Source organism: Delphinus delphis, chromosome 14 (assembly GCF_949987515.2).
Source record: "Delphinus delphis chromosome 14, mDelDel1.2, whole genome shotgun sequence".
Lineage (NCBI taxonomy): Eukaryota > Metazoa > Chordata > Mammalia > Artiodactyla > Delphinidae > Delphinus > Delphinus delphis.
In genome coordinates, this window is record NC_082696.1 from 76,678,011 (window position 1) to 76,697,328 (window position 19,318).

The 19,318-nt window shown below is 37.6% G+C and overlaps 1 protein-coding gene across 3 annotated transcripts in view; it reads right to left on the reverse strand.

Moving 5' to 3' along the window:
• Positions 1-19,318, reverse strand: part of MYO6 (myosin VI) — a 145,373-nt gene that overhangs the window by 25,940 nt on the left and 100,115 nt on the right. For all 3 annotated transcript variants that reach the window (XM_060030326.1, XM_060030324.1, XM_060030325.1), the window contains exons 16-24: positions 19,120-19,247; positions 16,007-16,102; positions 15,539-15,712; positions 12,196-12,234; positions 10,046-10,139; positions 3,937-4,067; positions 3,772-3,849; positions 1,842-1,971; positions 32-122 (exon numbers count right to left, since the gene is read on the reverse strand). In XM_060030326.1, the coding sequence (XP_059886309.1) occupies positions 32-122; positions 1,842-1,971; positions 3,772-3,849; positions 3,937-4,067; positions 10,046-10,139; positions 12,196-12,234; positions 15,539-15,712; positions 16,007-16,102; positions 19,120-19,247 (961 nt within the window). The remainder of the gene's footprint in view (positions 1-31; positions 123-1,841; positions 1,972-3,771; positions 3,850-3,936; positions 4,068-10,045; positions 10,140-12,195; positions 12,235-15,538; positions 15,713-16,006; positions 16,103-19,119; positions 19,248-19,318) is intronic.

Consider the following 19,318-nt stretch of genomic DNA (forward strand, 5'->3'; position numbering starts at 1 on the left):
TTTTGGATTCTTTAGGCTCTATTCATCTTACCGAGGTTTGTGTCGTCTTTTGCAAAGCCACATTCGAACAGTTTTCTGCATTTTAATGCAGGCTTCAGCTCGATATTTTATTTTGTTTTTCACTATGTGTAAGAGGAAAATATAATGACAGAAAATTATTTAGTTGAAATCAGACATACAGGATTTTTAAAAACCATTCATTTCCACAAAGCAATTCTCAAGAAACACAAAATCTTGATGAACATATTATATCAGACATCAAAACTGGCAAGTTTAACATTTCTTTAGTTCTTTATACTTCTTAAAATAAAAAGCATATCATGTATATGGCTAGGTGTACATTTTAAATATATTACCTCCTTGTTATGCTACATTAATGCGACCCAAATTGTCCTAGGTAATATTGGTCTAGGAAATGTTAACAGGCGTGTCTTGAAAAAAGGATTCACCTGTCAAATGAACTCAGGAAAAGCAATGCGCTACACCTCCTTCTGGAGATTCACAATGAACATACTGAGTGACGCCTCTAAGAATCCTACAATAAAGGACTCTACTTAACTTCAGTTAGTCGATATCCGAGACTGATCTGACCCGGAGACGTTTTTTTCAGAGGTTCCCCATTAACATGCTGCAAAGATCCTGTCTACTTACTGACTTGACCACTGCACAACACGGTCCACAAATGAACAGTACAGTAGAAATAATTTTAATATAATATGTTTTCCATCATAATGCAATGTTTAAAGCTGAAGGCATTTAACTATAGTGACAAGTACGTTCATATTTCACTCGGAAAGTGATGGGAAAAGAGCTTCTGTTGTCTTTTTATTATTATAGTTTTGTTTTTATTTATATCACAATTGACTAACAAAAGACCTCATGATAGCATGCACGTTGCTTGCACAATTCCTTTTCATTAGGTCAAAGGAATTTTTTTTTATTAATAAGCAGCAATGTACTGAATCCTCTTCACGTGCCTAGCACTGTTCCAGGTACTGTGGAGGGTATGGCTGGGGCTGGGGATTATAAATTCAATCAAGTTACTAACGATACTCCCTACAACTAAAGGTTTGCTATAGACCATCAGGTAACCCAAAATTATTCTGTCCCTCATCCTTGTTTTGGGTCAGAGATAAGTAGTTGCTACAATATTTTAAGACTTTAGACTTTGCCCTTTATTAAAGGAAGCTGTAATCAAAGGCTTTTAGTTAGAGACTCTGGGAAGATAAGTCTGGGAAGCCAGGAAAACCAGTTTGGGAGCCACTGAAGTTACTATGCAGGCTGGGGAGAGGGGCTCCAGTAAGGCAGTGGCAATAAAGAGTAAAGAATGTACAGTGTCTGGAGGGGGAATCAACAGAGCTTGCTGACTGGCATGATTTCAGGGACAAGAAGAGACAATTACGACTGGGACACTTTTAGCGTGTGTATTCTGGTGATGCCATGGGGGCGGAAAGAAAAGTTCTGGTTTTAGTCTGAGAGACTGCGGTATGGTGTGGGGAGCAGGGGAGAAAGGGAGAGGAAAGGAGGGGAGGGGGGAAGAATCAAGATAGTGAGTGCTGGGGTTTTTTTTAGGTCGCGATGAAATTAATTATCATATAATGCATGCGATTAAAGAAGGTAAGTATCATACACTCAAAAAACTTAAAAAAAAGAAAAGTGCACAGGTACTAATTTATTACATACTACATGTAAGGCGTTAGGGGAGGAACCAGGGACACAGCATGAATAAGCGACACGGTCCCTGTTGTCTAGCGCTCACCACTGAGACAAATGTATAACATTCCACAAACCAGTTCATTTCCAAAATAATTGCGTATCTCGGAGTGGAAGGAAACACCTACGTTTGATGACAGACAGTGAGCACCACTGAACCTTCTTCCAGCGACTGCAGATGAGCCAGTGATTGACCCTCTTGACCAGCTCTGCTAAGTGGTCAGGGTCGGACTTCATAATCTGGTCAAATTCTGCAAACTAGGAGATAAAGTCATTGGCTAACAGTATCAAGAGACAGATGTGTTTAAACACACAGAGAGATACGAAATAACTGTAACTCAAATCCAAAATCTAGCTTTCTGGAAGTGGTCACAAGCCTATTACACAGACATGTCTCAGCGGGGTACACAGCAAACCAAGCACACTTGGCTGAAGTTTGCTGTCTTTCTCCTCCTTCTTCCAGGATCTTTTTTGCAGTGGTTGGGCTGCGGGGGTTACTCACTGCTAGTTAGCAGACTCAACAGGAAAAGTAGAAAAAGAATCTTAAATGACCACTGCAGATGGTTAGCCGAAAGGTTTTATGGAAAAAAGAATGAAAAAAGGTCTCCTGTCTCTCTGAACTGGCTCATCCTTACTCTGAGATCACTGGAGAAGTGAAGGTCAGCTCTATAAAATCAGGTACCACCACAACTACTGTGTCTCGCCCAATCCCCACCTTTATTTTGGCCAGAGATAAGAAACTGCTACTAAGAGACACACAACACGAATAAAACATCTACAAGGTTATTAAATAAGAAAATGCATTATTTCCACAATTTACCACCGAATTACATATTGATTTTTATCCTTTACCAAATATCCCACTACAGTATATTGAAGAGGTCACACATCTATCAAAATAACAGCTTCTTATAATCGAAATTAAATTAAAGGTAATATAATGAGATTAAAGATCTTTGAAAATCTGCCTTGCGCTTTCACTGTATCCTTCTGACTGATTAATTTTTCTAGAGGCAAATAAGACCAAGTGCTTTCTCTACCAAGCTCTTAATTCTAAAATAATTACTACAGTCCTGAAATGAGAAATGTTGAGTTTATGATAAATACGTGTGATTACAGCTAAGCCAACTATGAATACTTATATTCTTAACTTTTTTTCTTTTATAGGAGATCATATAAGTTCTCTGCAGTAAAAATATTCAGAGGAAAGTGCATACATTTGGTAATGCATTACACAGATTTCATTTCATGCCCCAAGATGTGAAATCAGATTTACTTATTATGATTAATTTAGCCTTCAAGGAACTAGAGATATTTATTAACGATTCTGCTAAGTCAAACAAGTATAGTTGTCTATTATATAATAACAATTGTGTTTAAAATTATGAGAATGCAATATTCAATCAATATTAAAGAAGTCAGGAATGGTGAAAATATTATGAACAGATTGTGAAGAGCATTTAAGTATTTCTGTATTGTATATATTTAGTTATGAAATATTCTATAACTCCATTTTGTATCCTAGTACAGGACTAGTACAAGAATCTGTAAATACTAAAACTATGGGTAGCCTAAGAAAATTATGTTACATACAAAAGTATTTATACAGTCATTCCTTCTACGATTTGATAAAGTCCGCACAGATTCCAGTCCAATTTTCTGTATGTTACACATCTATCAAGCTCTAAGAGATCTCATTCTCACAATGAAGACTCAAAAGTGCTGTGAATTTTTTAATTATTGAAGACTGAATATGTTTTAGAAAAGCTTTCAACTTGTTTAAAACAGAAGTATCTCAGGTTAACCCTTATTTAAGTAAAAAATTCAACTAAACAATCCTCTGATTCCAATACTTCCAAAGCTGGAAAAAAAAAAAAAAAAAAAACCCTGTACAGAGTACTATACAGTGTAAACTTCTCACCAGTGGGAAAATTGTGTGTATCATACACATATGCATGCTCTTTAAGAATAACATAAATCACTGAACACTTAAAAATATTCACTGACTCCGACTATCCATATTAATTATGTTAAAGTTTAAAATAAAAATGTACTTACCTTGCCAGGTCTAAAAAACACTTTTGTTAACCCAAACTTGTAGTCGATTTCATTTAAGCCCAAAGCTTTAAAAAGAGCCTGAAAAATGAAATTTAAATGCCAATTAGGAATTAATAAGAAAGACAGTGTATAGCTAAGACATCTCAATTTAGGTAGTGTTTGTACCTTACAAAATAGTCTTGGATCTAATCTTGCGAGTTTATCTGGCATATACTTTTTATACATGTTGTAGAGTTCGTGAAATGAAGCTCGCGATGGGAAACCACCCTGCATCAAGTCCAAAACAGACACCATACCTACATTCATAAACAAACAGAAGTTTTACTGCCAATCACTGTGCAGAAGTCCAAGGATAACTTGCAAATGATCAAAGAATTTTATAAATTAAAATGGGTAATTTACAGAAATTATCAGCAATGAAATATTACATAGAAAATATCATACTTATACTCAATATGTCCCAGCTTACCCACCACCTAAAAACTACTGTAGCCAAATTTCATCTAAAACTAGCTTGACTAACTATTTTCTAGAGACAAACGACTGGTCTCTAAAAAATTCAAATGTAGTTTGTATCTTTTTTTTCTGCTGGAACCCTTTGTGTCACAATCGCGGTATACAAGGCAAAGACCTGCATTAGGCTATTTTCCAAGTCCTGAGGTTGCTTTTGGAACAAGATTCCTGGTAAGAGTCTCCAACACAAAGTCAAACACATTCCCCGATTGTCACCAGTGCTTCAAGCAAACGGAGAAGAGAGGAGAGCACACTTTCTCATTACAAAGACCCCCTTTCACTCACCCCTCAAAGGAATTAGTCTACTGGGGTAAAGCGTCTATAGGATGACTACCTATATTCAGTATAACTCTACTACGTGATTAATTTGAGCCTTGAGTCAGTGTGAGCTTTTCACATCAGGAAAAGCATAAAATAGGGAAAGGCTCAACCACTATGGATAATGCCAGGACTTTTGTTTATAGAAAGACCTGGATTTCAGTCTACAGGACTATTTAAATCAGTGAAGAAAATAAGGTTATTCAATAAAAAGTGTTAGGGACAAATGGCTAGACATTTAGAAAACAAAAATAACATCAGATCCTTACCTCACTCCTTACACCGAAATAAATTTCTGCTGGTCAAAAAGTCAAACTAGCAAAATAAAATTATAAAATATTTTTAAATGAGTGGATTTTTATTTTAAAATAGTCTCATTGGAAAGATAGCCTCTCTAGGCAATCAGCTTGAATTTTAACCTATCTGACTGGCAAAGATGTAAAACCCCAATAGTACCTGGGGATGATGACAGTGTAGGAAAACACGCACATACATTCTTAGTGGGAGAGTAAACCAGTGCAACAATTTCAGATGGCAGTTTGGAATATGTATTTATATTATTAAATTAATATTAAGTGTTAATAATAGATATCTATCCCTTTGACTATTTTCCACTTTGATGAATCTATCCTACAACTTGTCACGTATGTGGGCAAAGATATGCACAGAGAACGTCTCTACATGTTCACTGGGTCACTGTTGGTAATAGAAAACACAGAAATCACTTAAATATTTTAATTAATAACAATTAAATTATGTTATAACCATATGATAGAATATGATATATTTATTAAAAATAACAGGGCAGAGGTTTAACAAGTATGAAAAATATGTCCAAGACACAGAGTTAAATGGTCACCCCTGAGAAGTGAGACTTCTTTTTACTTATATTATTCTGTACCATTTCATTTTTGTTACAGTGAACATATATAGCTATTATAACTTAAATATAATAAATATATATTATATGCAATAGATAATTTATATATAATACTATGATGTATAACATATGTATTATAATTAAACAAAGTTTAGTATTAAATTAAACATAATATTAAATTAAATTTAATATAATATAATGGAACATATAAACGCAATTATTCCTATGGAGAGTTCAGATCTAGATTTAGTTTTTGGCTCTGCTTGGAGAAATAAAAGTAAGGTTTGGTTGATATTGTCACAATTGTTGCCCATTTTATTTATATCAAAAAAACAAGTACCCTTAGAAATGTGTGCATCCCAACCTCTGAGTCCCCTGGCTTGCCCTGTAGCTGCAGATAACTAGGCTCACAGAACTACATTAAGAATTTCATGGACCTTAACAAATTACCAAGTCTACGGCTGCTTTCTCCACACTTGAAGCTAATTTACGCTAAAGACCTTTTGATGCTTAAAAAAAGTAAAAATCACCAAACCAAGTACTCTCCCTTCTAGAGATTCCCATGGCCTGGCTCTTCCTCGGGGAGTTTGGTGAAGAGCTTCCTCAGGGAGTCTGGTGAAGAGCCAGGTTTGCAGTCCCGGCTGGTCATCCTCAGAACCCCTCTTTGCTACCACAGACGGGCAGCAGAGCCCCGAGGTTAAAGAAAGAAGACCTGCCTTCTCTCACCTTCCCCCACTTTGCCCTGGGGTTGGCTGATCAGAAGATAGACGCTTTAGTAAAAGCTGTCCTCAATTAATTCTCCTTAAATTAGAAAAAAACAGAAATGGAAAGGCAAAGTATTATAGAAATCAAATCTTAAATGTTGTTTTTTTTAGAAAACTTCATAATTATTTTTCTTTCCACCAGCTATTGGTATTTTTTGCTTTTTCTCATTACCTAGCCACATAACTGGAACCAATTCTATGCCATTTTACTATTATAAGTACTATAAAAAAATCAGACTATTATGAATTGGTGGCATCTATTAAACTGCCAACAGATCTTAACATGTTAAAATACACTGCTTACTGAAAGAGGAATCCCAGCTAAAGCATCAGTGAGCCCACACTCTGCTAATCTAATGGTATATATAGCTAAATCTAAACACACTTGACTTGCCAGGACACTGGATGCTCACTTAGGAAATAAATGACTTTATATTAGGCTAAACAAATCGTAAAGAGAAATTCAAATGAGAAAAATAGTCAAAGTAAAAATGATCTGAAGAAAATATTACAAAAATACATCTATACATATGTAGGGATAAAACAGACATCACTTATTTAACTTTCTAGTATTTGTTAAAGTTAGTCACAAATAAATCTTTTTATTTCCTAGACTGTGCATTTCGTTCAACAAATATTTACTAAGTCTAGTACATGCTTTGTGTTGCCAGGAAGCAGGAACATGCGTACAAGCCAAAACAGACACGGTTTCTGCCCTCGAGAGGTTTACAGATTAGAGAAAGGAGAAAATAAATAAAATTTATGACTGTGAAATGATGGTGCTAGGCCCCCTTCCTAGCTGGGGGCTTTCATAAAGAAATGACAACCAAGCGCAAATGTGAAAAATAAGACAAAGGGGAGATAAGAGCTTCTCATACAGGAAGCAGCATGTGCACAGGCCCCATGAACAGAGGGAATACGGAGCATTTAAGGAACTAAAGCAAAGGCTGGAGTGACTGGAGAATGGAGAGGAGAGAGAGAAAACAGAGGAGGTTATAGACACATGGGCCAGACCATATGGGGCCTCATAAGCTACGAGGACTCTGCTCTTTACCCTAATCATAATCAGAAGCCACTGCAGCATTTTAAGCAATAAAAAGACGTGCTCAGATTTGAGTTGTAAAGCAGTAATTCTGGATGTATGTGAAGAACAGACCGAGCAGATGTGAGGAGAATACTTAGGAAACTTCAGCAAAAAGCCAGGTGAAAGATGGTGACAGCTTGGATTAGGGAGTACTAAGGCTCACTGCCTCCTAGGAGAGTAGACCTTAAATGTTCTCACAACAAGCAAGCAATGGTAATTATATTACCTCATGGGGCTCTTAGCTAACACTATGGTGGCAATCCTTTTACAATACATTAGCGTATCAAATCAACACACTGCACAACGTGGACCTACACAATGTTATATGTCAATTATATCTCAGTAAATCTGGAGGAGTAAAAGACACACTCTTTAGGTCATATAAAAGGGCCTTGGGGAGACTTATATTGAGAATATGTAGCTAGGTTGTCCAGTGTGACGGTTGCTAGGCACATGCTCTGTAGTTGCACTAGCCACATGTGACTATTTATATTTAAATTTTTAAAAATTAAAGCTAAATACAAATTAAAAATTCAGTACCTAAGTCATACTAGTCACATTTCAAGAGCTCAGTAGCCACAAGTATCTAGTGGCTACCATACTGGACAACACAGGCATAGAGTATGTCCACCTCCATGGAAAGTTATACCGAACAGCACTGATCAAGAGCGAGAAGGAGAACAGGCCTAACCCAGAGCTTAAAAAACTCTAACAAATAATATCTAGGTAGAAGATGACCCTGCAGAGGAGGCAGGAATGGCCGGAGAATTCAAACGAGAGGCAGGGACACACGCTGTTTTAGGCGCTGAGGAAAGGCTATGTTATGGGGATGGGGTAGAGGCAAATGCTTCCGGACTCCACTGAGATGAGGGTCTGAGGAAACGTGTGATTCAGGGTCAAGGGAATCACCGGAAACCTTATCAAGAATTATTTTGTTGGAAACTGAATTCCCTCGGGTTAAAGAGCAAGTGGAAGGCAGGAAACTGAGAAAGCAAGAAGAGAATATTCTTGGAGAGAAAAGCAAAAACCGGAGAAAAGAAAGTGAGACCAGAGATAGGGAGGCAGCTGGATGGGAATGTCGGTGAGAGGGAGTGAAGATGAGGTTTCGATGGGATTGAAACTGTCTCAGAGCTTCAATACAGGTCATCAATACTGAGGATTAATGAAAAGGCAGGAAGGGATAAATCCAAAGAACTACAGTCTCAATGAGGAAGAGAGGCACTTCCTCCTTTCTACCAGGAGGGCAGTTGTGCAGGTAGAAGAAGTGTTTGGTAGCACACAGGTAAGGCTTTCAGCTTTTTAGTAAAAAGAGGTGAGGCTGCCTGTTAGCAGAGGCTCGGAGACTTGAGCAGAGCAGGGTGGGTCTGACGGGTCCGGGGAGAAACAGAACCTGCTGGCCAAGGGAAACTTGGTGGGGCAGGTAATGAGAGCCCTTTGAAGGTTAGTGACCATGAATTTGTAACAGTGCCAATCTATCTTGCCCACTTTCTCTGTACAGATGAGGACAAAGGACAAAATTAGATTCACAAACAGCTAAGGTTTTGTGAGAAGGGTCAAGGGTAGATGTAGCTGTGGGGAGCCCAAAGCTTATATAATTAGGGGAGGGCACTTTAAGAGAAAAAGTATGAAATTACAAAAGCATACAAAATCAGGTTCAGGGTTTTGACAGGAGCTCATTTAAATAAGGCACCCTGAAGCTAAAGCGACCAGTAGCTTTCTAATAAATCCGTCTCTAAGAGAAGCAAGATAAGGAGTCGGGGAGGCAAAAGAGTTTCCGGAAGTGTCCCAGGCCTGAATCAGCGGGACAGGCAGGGGTGGTGTGGGAGGGATGGAGGATGGGCATGGGGAAGGAAAACAGGGAGTCCAGGGCCCAAGACTTGGGTGACTAAGCACAGACAGAATGTGGCCGGGTGAGGGGTAGAAAGTGATAGTTTAACCAAGTGCAGAAAAGTTCCACAGAAGCCGAGGGTATTGTGTTGATTTTTTTTTCTTTTGTTTTACAAGTAGTGGAGTGGGAAGCAAGGACATCAAAACCGGACTTCCCTGGTGGCACAGTGGTTAAGAATCCGCCTGCCAATGCAGGGGACACGGGTTCAAGCCCTGGTCCGAGAAGATCCCACATGCCACAGAGTAACTAAGCCTGTGCGCCACAACTACTGAGCCTGCACTCTAGAGCTCGCGAGTCACAACTACTGAGCCCCAGTGCTGCAACTACTGAAGCCCGCATGCCTAGAGCCCGTGCTCTGCGACAAGAGAAGCCACTGCAATGAGAGGCCCCCGCTCACCGCAACAACTAGAGAAAGCCTGCGCACAGAAACGAAGCCCCAACACAGACAAAAGTAAAAATAAATTTAATTAATTAATTAATTAAAAAAAAAAAAAGACACCAAAACCCACCGCCTGACCCAGTTACGTGGGAACGAACCGCTGCAGGACTGAGAAGGCCACGGAAAGCATCCACGAAGGGAGACCTGGGTTCACAGCTGAAGAGTTTTTATACATTTTACCTCAATGATGTAAAACATCTACGCCAATACTGCTCAAATAATTCGTTAGCCCTTCTTTTCTTATAAATAAAGGAAATATAAAAGTCTTACCACACTTAAAAATAATCAAGATAGTTGTGAATTATTTGAAAACACTGCATATATTAAATTTTATTTGAACTAAGACTCTCGACACACCCCGATATAGATTACAAAAATAGAGAAATACCTGAACATTGAAGTTGAGACAAAATTTGAGCTCCTTCGAAGTCGTGGCTTGTCATCTTTAAATTCGGCTTGATACAACGAATAAAGCTTGCTCCCTAGAATAATAAAGGTACTTTTAAAAATGATCCATATAGCATTCTTATTTTTCTATTTCTATGAATACCAGCTACTTTCAGAGCATATTATCATTAACTTCTGAACCTCTTTTTTTTTAATTAATTAATTAATTTATTTATTTATCCTTGGCTGTGTTGGGTCTTCGTTTCTGTGCGAGGGCTTTCTCTAGTTGCGGCGAGCGGGGGCCACTCTTCATCGCGGTGCGCGGGCCTCTCACTATCGTGGCCTCTCTTGTTGCAGAGCACAGGTTCCAGATGCGCAGGCTCAGTAGTTGTGGCTCACGGGCCCAGTTGCTCTGCGGCACGTGGGATCTTCCCAGAGCAGGGCTCGAACCCGTGTCCCCTGCATTGGCAGGCAGATTCTCAACCACTGTGCCACCAGGGAAGTCCTGAACCTCTTTTAAAATAATCACTAAGGAACTTAAGACCATTAGCATACTTCTATAATGTAAAGCATTTATATACTAATATTAGAAAAATACATTTTAGATTTAAGTGCCAAAAAACTGTCATTGTAAAAAGAAAAGTCTCTCCTAGTAAAATATTTCAACATATTTAAACAATACATTTCACAGCATAACATACATGTGATTTTATTCTACATTTAAATATATTTATATGCTGTGTTTCTGTGATAAGAAAATTGCCCTATGACAAGATGGCATAAAATTATGCCTCTTAAAATTTAGGCCAAAGTGCTAAAAAAAAAAAAAAAAAAAAAGTCAACCTTTCTCATCATTCTATTTTAAAAACATACAGTAGGTCCCTGAGTTGCACCACTGCACATTTTAAAGTTTTGTTTGCTAAACGATATGTATTTTAAAAAGCTTAAAGGCATTCATTTACAATCCGTTATCAGATTTTTGCTGAATGAGACAGAGACAATACTGCTATGTACCCAGTGAAACTGTTGGGAACTGAAGCTAATACACTAAACATCCAAATAACAGCTTTGCTACCAAGTAGCCACCTTGCAAAACTGAATAGTTAATGTCAACAATGATGCTCACTGCAAACACTTTTAGAACACTTTTTAGAAATGCCTTTTTTAAAAATCACAAATATAATCTAATCATTTTACAGTAGCATTATATTTGGGTGATAAAAATAAAATACCTCCTCATCAGACTTGGTTTTTAAAGGTCTGTCCTTAAGAGAGAAATATTTGCAAACAATGAGGATAGTTAAAAGAATTTCTTAATGGTTTCAAAACAAATCTAACAATAAGTTAAGCAATAATAGCACAGAGACAATAAATATTTGGCTTTCAAATGACTACATGAAAAGAGTAATCAGTTAAGTTCTGTGGATTTGCTTAAAAAATAAGTCTTCTCTTGAAATCATGCCTCATTTATATAACCGACGTATCAAATTTCTTTCTATGGTGAATTTTTCTTTAAAAAACAGAGAGAATTAAAATGTCTAGTTAATAAAAAGGCTCCTAGGAAATATTGCCACTATAATAGGGCATAAAAATACTATGTCCATTTTTTTCCATATCAGCACTGTCATGTTAGAGAATGTTACCACCAGAGTAACAAAATGAAAATGAATTATATGTGTTATCTTTAATCCTAAAAAATACATTTTCCTTCCCTACGATAACTAATTATTTTCACTTTCCTGAAGCTACAGGGTAATCTTAATAACATTCAGAGAATTCTATAAAACAATTTGACTGCACATATATATTTGACCCTTCTTCAGAAAAAACCTAACCAAAATGACAACCATTTTAAAAACTGATTTTTTTAATGATGAAATTTGGTTTAAAATGAATTTCTAATTATTCCAGGTTTACTGTGCTTATTTGAGTAATTACTAATAATACTTTAAGAGGACCATTTAAAAACCCTGTTTTTGAAGACTTCCCTGGCAGTCCAGTGGTTAAGACTCGGAACTTCCAGTGCAGGGGGCACAGGTTCAATCCCTGGTCGGGGAACTGAGATCCCACGTGCCTTGCGGCGCAGCCGGAAAAAACAACAACAAAAAAAAAACAAAAAACCCTGTGGGTTTTTTTTTTAAGTGTACTCACAGTACTTCGAAGTTTATCCAGAAGCAAATTTAACTGTGTCTGTAGAAGAAAGGAAATCACTTCATTATTTCAAAGAGCAAAAGTACGTAATACCATAAGTAAATATTAGCTTTTCAACATTAGAATAAAATAACATGCAATAACACTGATATATATAACACATTACAATTTAACAGCTTCTGGTACACAATCTCTTTAACAGATAGTAACATGCAGAAATGTATGGCTAATATATGATGCCAAGGACAATAACTTATTTTACTTATACAGAACTTATACAATTAAAAGACTGAAAATTAGCAATACTAGAAAACATACATGCACACTTGCAGGTGGGGTGAATAAGGAAAAAGTATACAGGCAATGCAAGAAGTAAATGAAAATGCTGGGGATGCATTCAATAAGGGATCAACGGAGCAGTATGTGAACTCGTGGCAAGCTGGGTGTAGCTTGTGTCACGCTCCATTAAGAATGAAAACGTGTTTAAAATATACACTAATGCATTAGGATTGTTTTATATAACACCTTTCATAAATGAAACGGACCTGCCTACCTGCAGAAACCCTCTCTACTATTTTAAAACTTCACATTTCAATTATTTTTAAAGGCTAGGACAATTTTCTCAAGAAAATTGGACAGTACAAGTAGTTACGGACCTTTCCTTTGCTTAATGATATTAAGTGATTTTAATGTACTCTGGTTCAGTACATTAAAATCATGCATTTGCTTTACTTCTCTGCAAAGTAAATTATTTAAATTGTTATACTGATTTTATACGGGGATGCTTATTGTACTACTTAACAAAAGAGAAATTAACTAATTAATTCTTCAATTAACATTTATTCAATCACAGCTATACTTAATAATAATAATAGGTATACTTTACTGAATGCTTTCTATGAGTCAGACACTGCTCAAAGCTTTTCACGGGCATTATCATGTTTAATCCGCACCACAACTCTAATTAAGGATATATTAGTAGACTCATTTTACAGGTGAAAACATTGAGTCCCAGAGAGATAAATCACTTGCCAAGATCAGGGAGCTAGTAATGGCAAAACCAAGACTCCAACAAGGACCTAACACCAAGGCTCATTCTCTTAAGCGTGATGCTACAGTACACTTCAGACATTATAGGCTTAAGTTATAAAAACGGAGTGAATTTCTCACTGGATTAAAAAAATACAGTCATACCCCACTGATCTGCTTGACAGAGTTCTGACAACCTCAACCAGTCTAGACCAGCACACAAATGAAAAGCAAGTGTAAGAGCCACTAATTTGGAAAGAAAACAACTGTGACAAAGCCCATGCTTCCTAATCCATAGCACAGTATTCGCCCAAAAAAAATGGACAAAAAGTTAAGTCAGTAGAAGCAGCAAAAATAACTATAGCATCTGAGAGAAGAGGGAAGAATGTCAATTACCAAAGAACAGCGGTCAAAGACCAAAAGGCATAATAGCCTGATGCAACGCATGCTTTACTTGTATTTTATTTTTATTTCAAAGCATACAATTATTCATGTATATAATAAAAGAATATGATTTTCATCAAAAAGAATTACTTTTTCTAAAACACTAATAGTAAAAGAGTTCTACTTCAATAACCTGAAAATGTCACTTTTCAGTGGAAAACTTCTGATTCTCGGTCATGTTCGATAACTGAAGTATTACTGTAAATGCTAGCCTGTGTTGTTTTATTGCCTCCCATAACTTGAATTTGAATTTAATGAGCTATTCTACTATATTTAAAAATAAGAATTACTACTAATATTTCATTTCAAAGTATTTCAATAAAAACATTTTAAAATTTTATTATTAACAATGTTACATCTTTTAGTTACAGTTTTCAAGCAGTTTGATGGGCAAAATACATTGTATTGCATATAAGCAATTTTAAGGCACTTAAAGTCTCAACATAAAATACCTTAGTCCAAAGAATTTTAAGAATGTTTTTTATTTTATTTATATTGTCTAAAATTTCAAGTATGTTCTTGCCAGCAATACTACTATATCACACTAGGAAAATACTTAATAAATGATGTCCGTTTCATTCAGGCTAATGTACTATTTTAAACCAATCTGTTACCATTATGTCTATTTAAGAATCTAAGAATATCCAAATAAGAGAAAGAGTATTGTCAAGAGAAGAAGAAACTCATAATTAATGAATATAACTTACAATAAAGTTTAAAACTTTTTATTTAGTTCCTTGAAAAAATGTGTTATAAGCGGAATTCTCCTATATCTATGTTTCAGCTTTTGTTTTATAAACATGATTTTATCAAGTTAGTTATTTAGAGCCCATTTCAATCCACAAGGGATTTCAGGAAGCTTACACTGTTAGTACCTAGTATTCTGAGTCTTAAATATTGTTCCTAATTACATCATTTTTAATATTTGAAGGACACATAATGAAAGGCATATGTAGTTTTCTTGTAAACAGAACAAAAAGACTTCGTGGAAATGTATAAGAGAGAAATTAATTCTATTTCTTTGATCTATTTATTATAATTTTTTATTCATTAAACATGGCACAAAGTTTTTAAATTATCTTTTTCTATGCAAAATACTCAGCAATTAGAACCAAATAGCGGTGTTGCATTTCTAAGGCACATCATGTGACAATTCCTTATCAGACCCCAAAGAATAAATTCCTGATCCGAAATTAATGAAACAAATGAAGTGTTCTTCAACGTCAAATAAGCAATTTGAAGGGTTTGCCACACAAAGCATTTATCTTTTACAGAAGTTCTTAGAAGCTTTAATCAAATTTTAGTGTAATATGCACACCCAAAATGCACTATGAGAGAAAACACGTTAAAAATGAATCACAAAATGAAATCGTTAACTCGAGCTGGGTTCTTTTTAACACGGCAGCCACTCTGTAAGTAGGAGTCCACGAAGGTGATCATTTACCTGAAGGCCCTGCAGTGCCTGCTTTTCCTCTCTCAACTCAACTAGTCCCCTCTAGCCATCTGGAGCTGGACTACTCCAGCTAAAACAAAACTGCTGAATGAGGAAGGAAACAGAAAACACATGGGAAAGAGAAGGTTTGAAGGTCAACCAGACAGTAAACAGAAGCAAGAACATGAGGAGAAGCAATCAGACATGTTAGAGAACCAAGAAAGAGCACGTTCGTAAAATTACCAGGTTTCCATATGGTCAATTACTATGCCTATCTTATGTTATTCTGCATACAAACAGCAACAGTTCAGGGACTGCTCTTGAATCTCACTCGTGGGATTTCTCAGGGTGATCTACACTATCCGCTGTAGAGTATAAAACAATTACAATTTTAATGCAGTACGAAAAAAATTCAAGTAATACATTTAGCACAAATACCTTAAACTTGTTTCCCACACTGATGAAGCTAAGTTTTCCTGCTTTTTGTTTAGTGTCTTTGTTGTTATTTGTGGATGATTCAAATAATTCCCGGATAAATTTATCCCTGGATTCACATATTAAGGACTCAAGAGACATATGTAAAGCGTCATTATTTTTTTCCACAAATTGAGTCTGAAAAATAAAGCAAACAGGAATGATTCGGTCCATCTTGTGATAATATTCCTTACCATGGTGGTGTCCAATAGGACTGTTTTGAGGTTGCGGAAATGTTCTGTAGCTGTGCTGTCCAATATCGCCACCACCAGGCAGTAGGGACAGCAAGCACATGAAATGTGGCCGGTGTACTGAGGAACTGAATTTTAAATTTTATTTAACTTTAAATAGCCAGATGTGGCTAGATGTTACCATATTGCACAGCGCAGCTTCAACATCAAATGGTTTTCTCCCGGTGAAAGTTATACTCACTGTTTCATAGCACACCGCCCCTGCGAAATGCCTGATGATGAAGCCTTCGTCATCTCTGATGTTCCTGTGAACTGCCAGCTTAGACTTTCTAGGAATCTGAAAAATGATACACACACCAGTTATTAAATTATCAAAAATATACTACACAGGGCTTCCCTGGTGGTGCAGTGGTTGAGTCCGCCTGCCGATGCAGGGGACACGGGTTCGTGCCCCGGTCCAGGAAGATCCCACATGCCGCGGAGCGGCTGGGCCCGTGAGCCATGGCCGCTGAGCCTGAGCGTCCGGAGCCTGTGCTCCGCAACGGGAGAGGCCGCAACAGTGAGAGGCCCGCGTACCGCCAAAAAAAAAAATATATATATATATATATATATATATATATATATATACACACTACACAACTTCCTTTAGGAAACATCTGGCACGTGAAATACTTAAAATTATAACGGGAGTTTTCATACTTTATATAATTATACTGCTTTTTAAATAAGCCTTAAAGTACCAGTAAAATCTAGCATATATTTTTGGTTATAATCTCTTAGGAAAGAAAAAAGGACCAGAGGTTTGTAAAGTTAAATGCCTATGTTTAAAGTGATGGCCCCTGAGCTTGGCTGCTGAACTAGAATCAGCTGGAGAACTTTTAAGCCTCTTACACCATTTACATCAGGTGATTCCTAGGTGTTGCCAAGGTCGAGAAGCACTGCTCTACAGAAACACCCAAAATCAGCAGAGGGCCTCACCTACTGATTTAAACCATACACCCTAACACGTCTACACAATGAACCTGAATCTACATGAAGGAAACAAAATCCTTTTCCGGTTGTACTATCTAATTGTAATAGCTCATGTTGGTATCATATTTGAAAGTTTCCAGAATAACAGATCACTCCTGACCCTCAAAATAGCCTAAGGTTAAGAAAGACAATCTCATTCAAAAATGAACAAGCTAAGACATCAGAACCTTCCCAGGCTTTTGCTGGGTGACAGAGCTAGCAGATCACAGAGTCCCCTTCTGCATGGCAGCAGGCCGGCACGAGTCAGGGGGCGACCCTGTGGTCAAGACGCCGGCCTGATGCCCAAATCCAACACTTTCTCTCTATGCTAAACAGGGAGGTCACCTGAGCTCTCCATGCCCATCCCCTCACCTCTAGCACGGCGGATGCAAGCAGGAGCTACCCCAAAGGATTCTCATGAGGACCAAATAAAGTAATTCAAGCAAAACTCTTAGAATGTGCCTGGCACATGCTAAAGGTTCAATCAATGGTTATTAATAATTTTGTTTTCAAAGACATACAATAAAAGTAACGATCTGTACAACTCAGAATTTACTGTCTTGCTCTTGTTCTCTTTTGAGGAAAGTGGCCATAGTCCATTCCTGATGCTTTAGTTTGCTGTCCTTGGAGCTATATGTCTCTGAAACCCTGGTCATCATTTGTTGACTAGCAGTGAGTACTCTTGGTAAAGGTAACCATGCATCCACAGACTGGTCTTCACAGAGAGCAGTGAATAAACAGGACTAGATGTACGTCTTTAATCTTAGCAGCAAGTTTTGTTGGGGACGCAGACTGCTTTTTTCTATCTCCACTGAAGTGAGAGAGGCAGGCTCCACATCAGACTTATTTAAGGATACAGAAGAACTCCAAGTCAAGAGCAGGGAGCTGTGAGATGCAGTCCCCAGAGAAGGTTATCATAATTATATCAGCTTTTCAATGCCTTCAACCTATTCACGTTCTTGATTTAGTTAATGATGTATGGAAACAAGAATATCTGCTTTCATTCACTTGAACTCCTGGACCCATCAAAGCAGCAAATGTTATACTATGCTACAGTCTCAAAACAATCAACAGTACAGGAGGCAGCTGCCACTCTAAGCAGCTTTTCTCTTCTTCCTTCCTGCCTTTCTTTGTTGTTCTAAGATGAGGCAGCACCTATCTTCGTGGGTAAAATTAACATCCACATTTCTCTGTGCTGGTCAGCTCTTTCTGGGTGCAAGGATGGAGTTGTGCTTGCATTACCTCAGGTGATGGTGGTTGAGTATAAAGATGAACCCAGAGCTAGGTGAACACGGAAAACACCTCAACAGCTGCACACTCCAGCCTTATGGAAAACAGCCCTACCGTTCACTGCCACAAGCAGGTAGTCAAGCACAGCAGTTTAGGGAACCAGGTCTTCTGACCCTTTCAGAAGTGTACTTCTCATTTATTTCTATTGCCTTCTGTATCTGTTTTTCCCTTTAGCTAATTCTTCTATTGCTGCAGCTTCTATGACCCTCTCTGAGTACATTTTTCCATTCAAAACTCCCATGGAAAGAGTATCAAAATCAATTTACCGATCACTAAATGAATTGCTTCCACCAGTCAGACTCTTAGCCACAAGCTTTGCTGGTCTTACAAATTTGCAGACAGGTAGCTGCTTGTGACTCGAGGTGCTAACCCCTGGAAAGTGATCAAGGTCACATGATACAAAACAGAGCAACTCATGGCCACTTAACTCAGAAGGGAGAACATAAAAACAGGTAAACCGGGCTTCCCTGGTGGCGCAGTGGTTGAGAATCTGCCTGCTAATGCAGGGGACATGGGTTCGAGCCCTGGTCTGGGAGGATCCCACATGGCACGGAGCAACTGGGCCCATGAGCCACAACTACTGAGCCTGTGCGTCTGGAGCCTGTGCTCCGCAGCAAGAGAGGCCGCCATAGTGAGAGGCCCGCGCACCACGATGAAGAGTGGCCCCCGCTTGCCACAACTAGAGAAAGCCCTCGCACAGAAACAAAGACGCAACACAGCAAAAACAAATAAATTAATTAATAAACTCCTACCCGCAACATCTTCTTTAAAAAAAAGAAGAAACAGGTACGTTTTATACGTTTTAGATAGGTGAAATGTACTTTATATCCCGCTAAAATCACCTTGATTAGATAGATCAGCAGCAGCAAAAATATATAGATACAAATTAAATGGTTATCTATAGAAGATACTGTGCTGGATTAAGAAGATGTTTATAGCTGTTCAAAGCCTTACATAACTTACGATTCTAATTACCTAATATCTAATGTCTAGTACACGTTTCTAAAAGTTTTTCTTCCCACCAGAGGCTCAATTTTGAAGCAGCAAACTCACACAGAGTCGGAAATGGTCTTTGTGCTTCTGGTGAACTTCAGATGTAAAGTGTTGATCACTTGGCTGGGGAAGGCGATTTTCCTCATCCAAAATATCCAGTATTCCCGCTAATTTTGCTTCAATTAAATCTATTTCAAAAAATCAGAATATGACAGGATAAAAAACGTAACATTTTAAACTTACTGATCACAAATTTTGA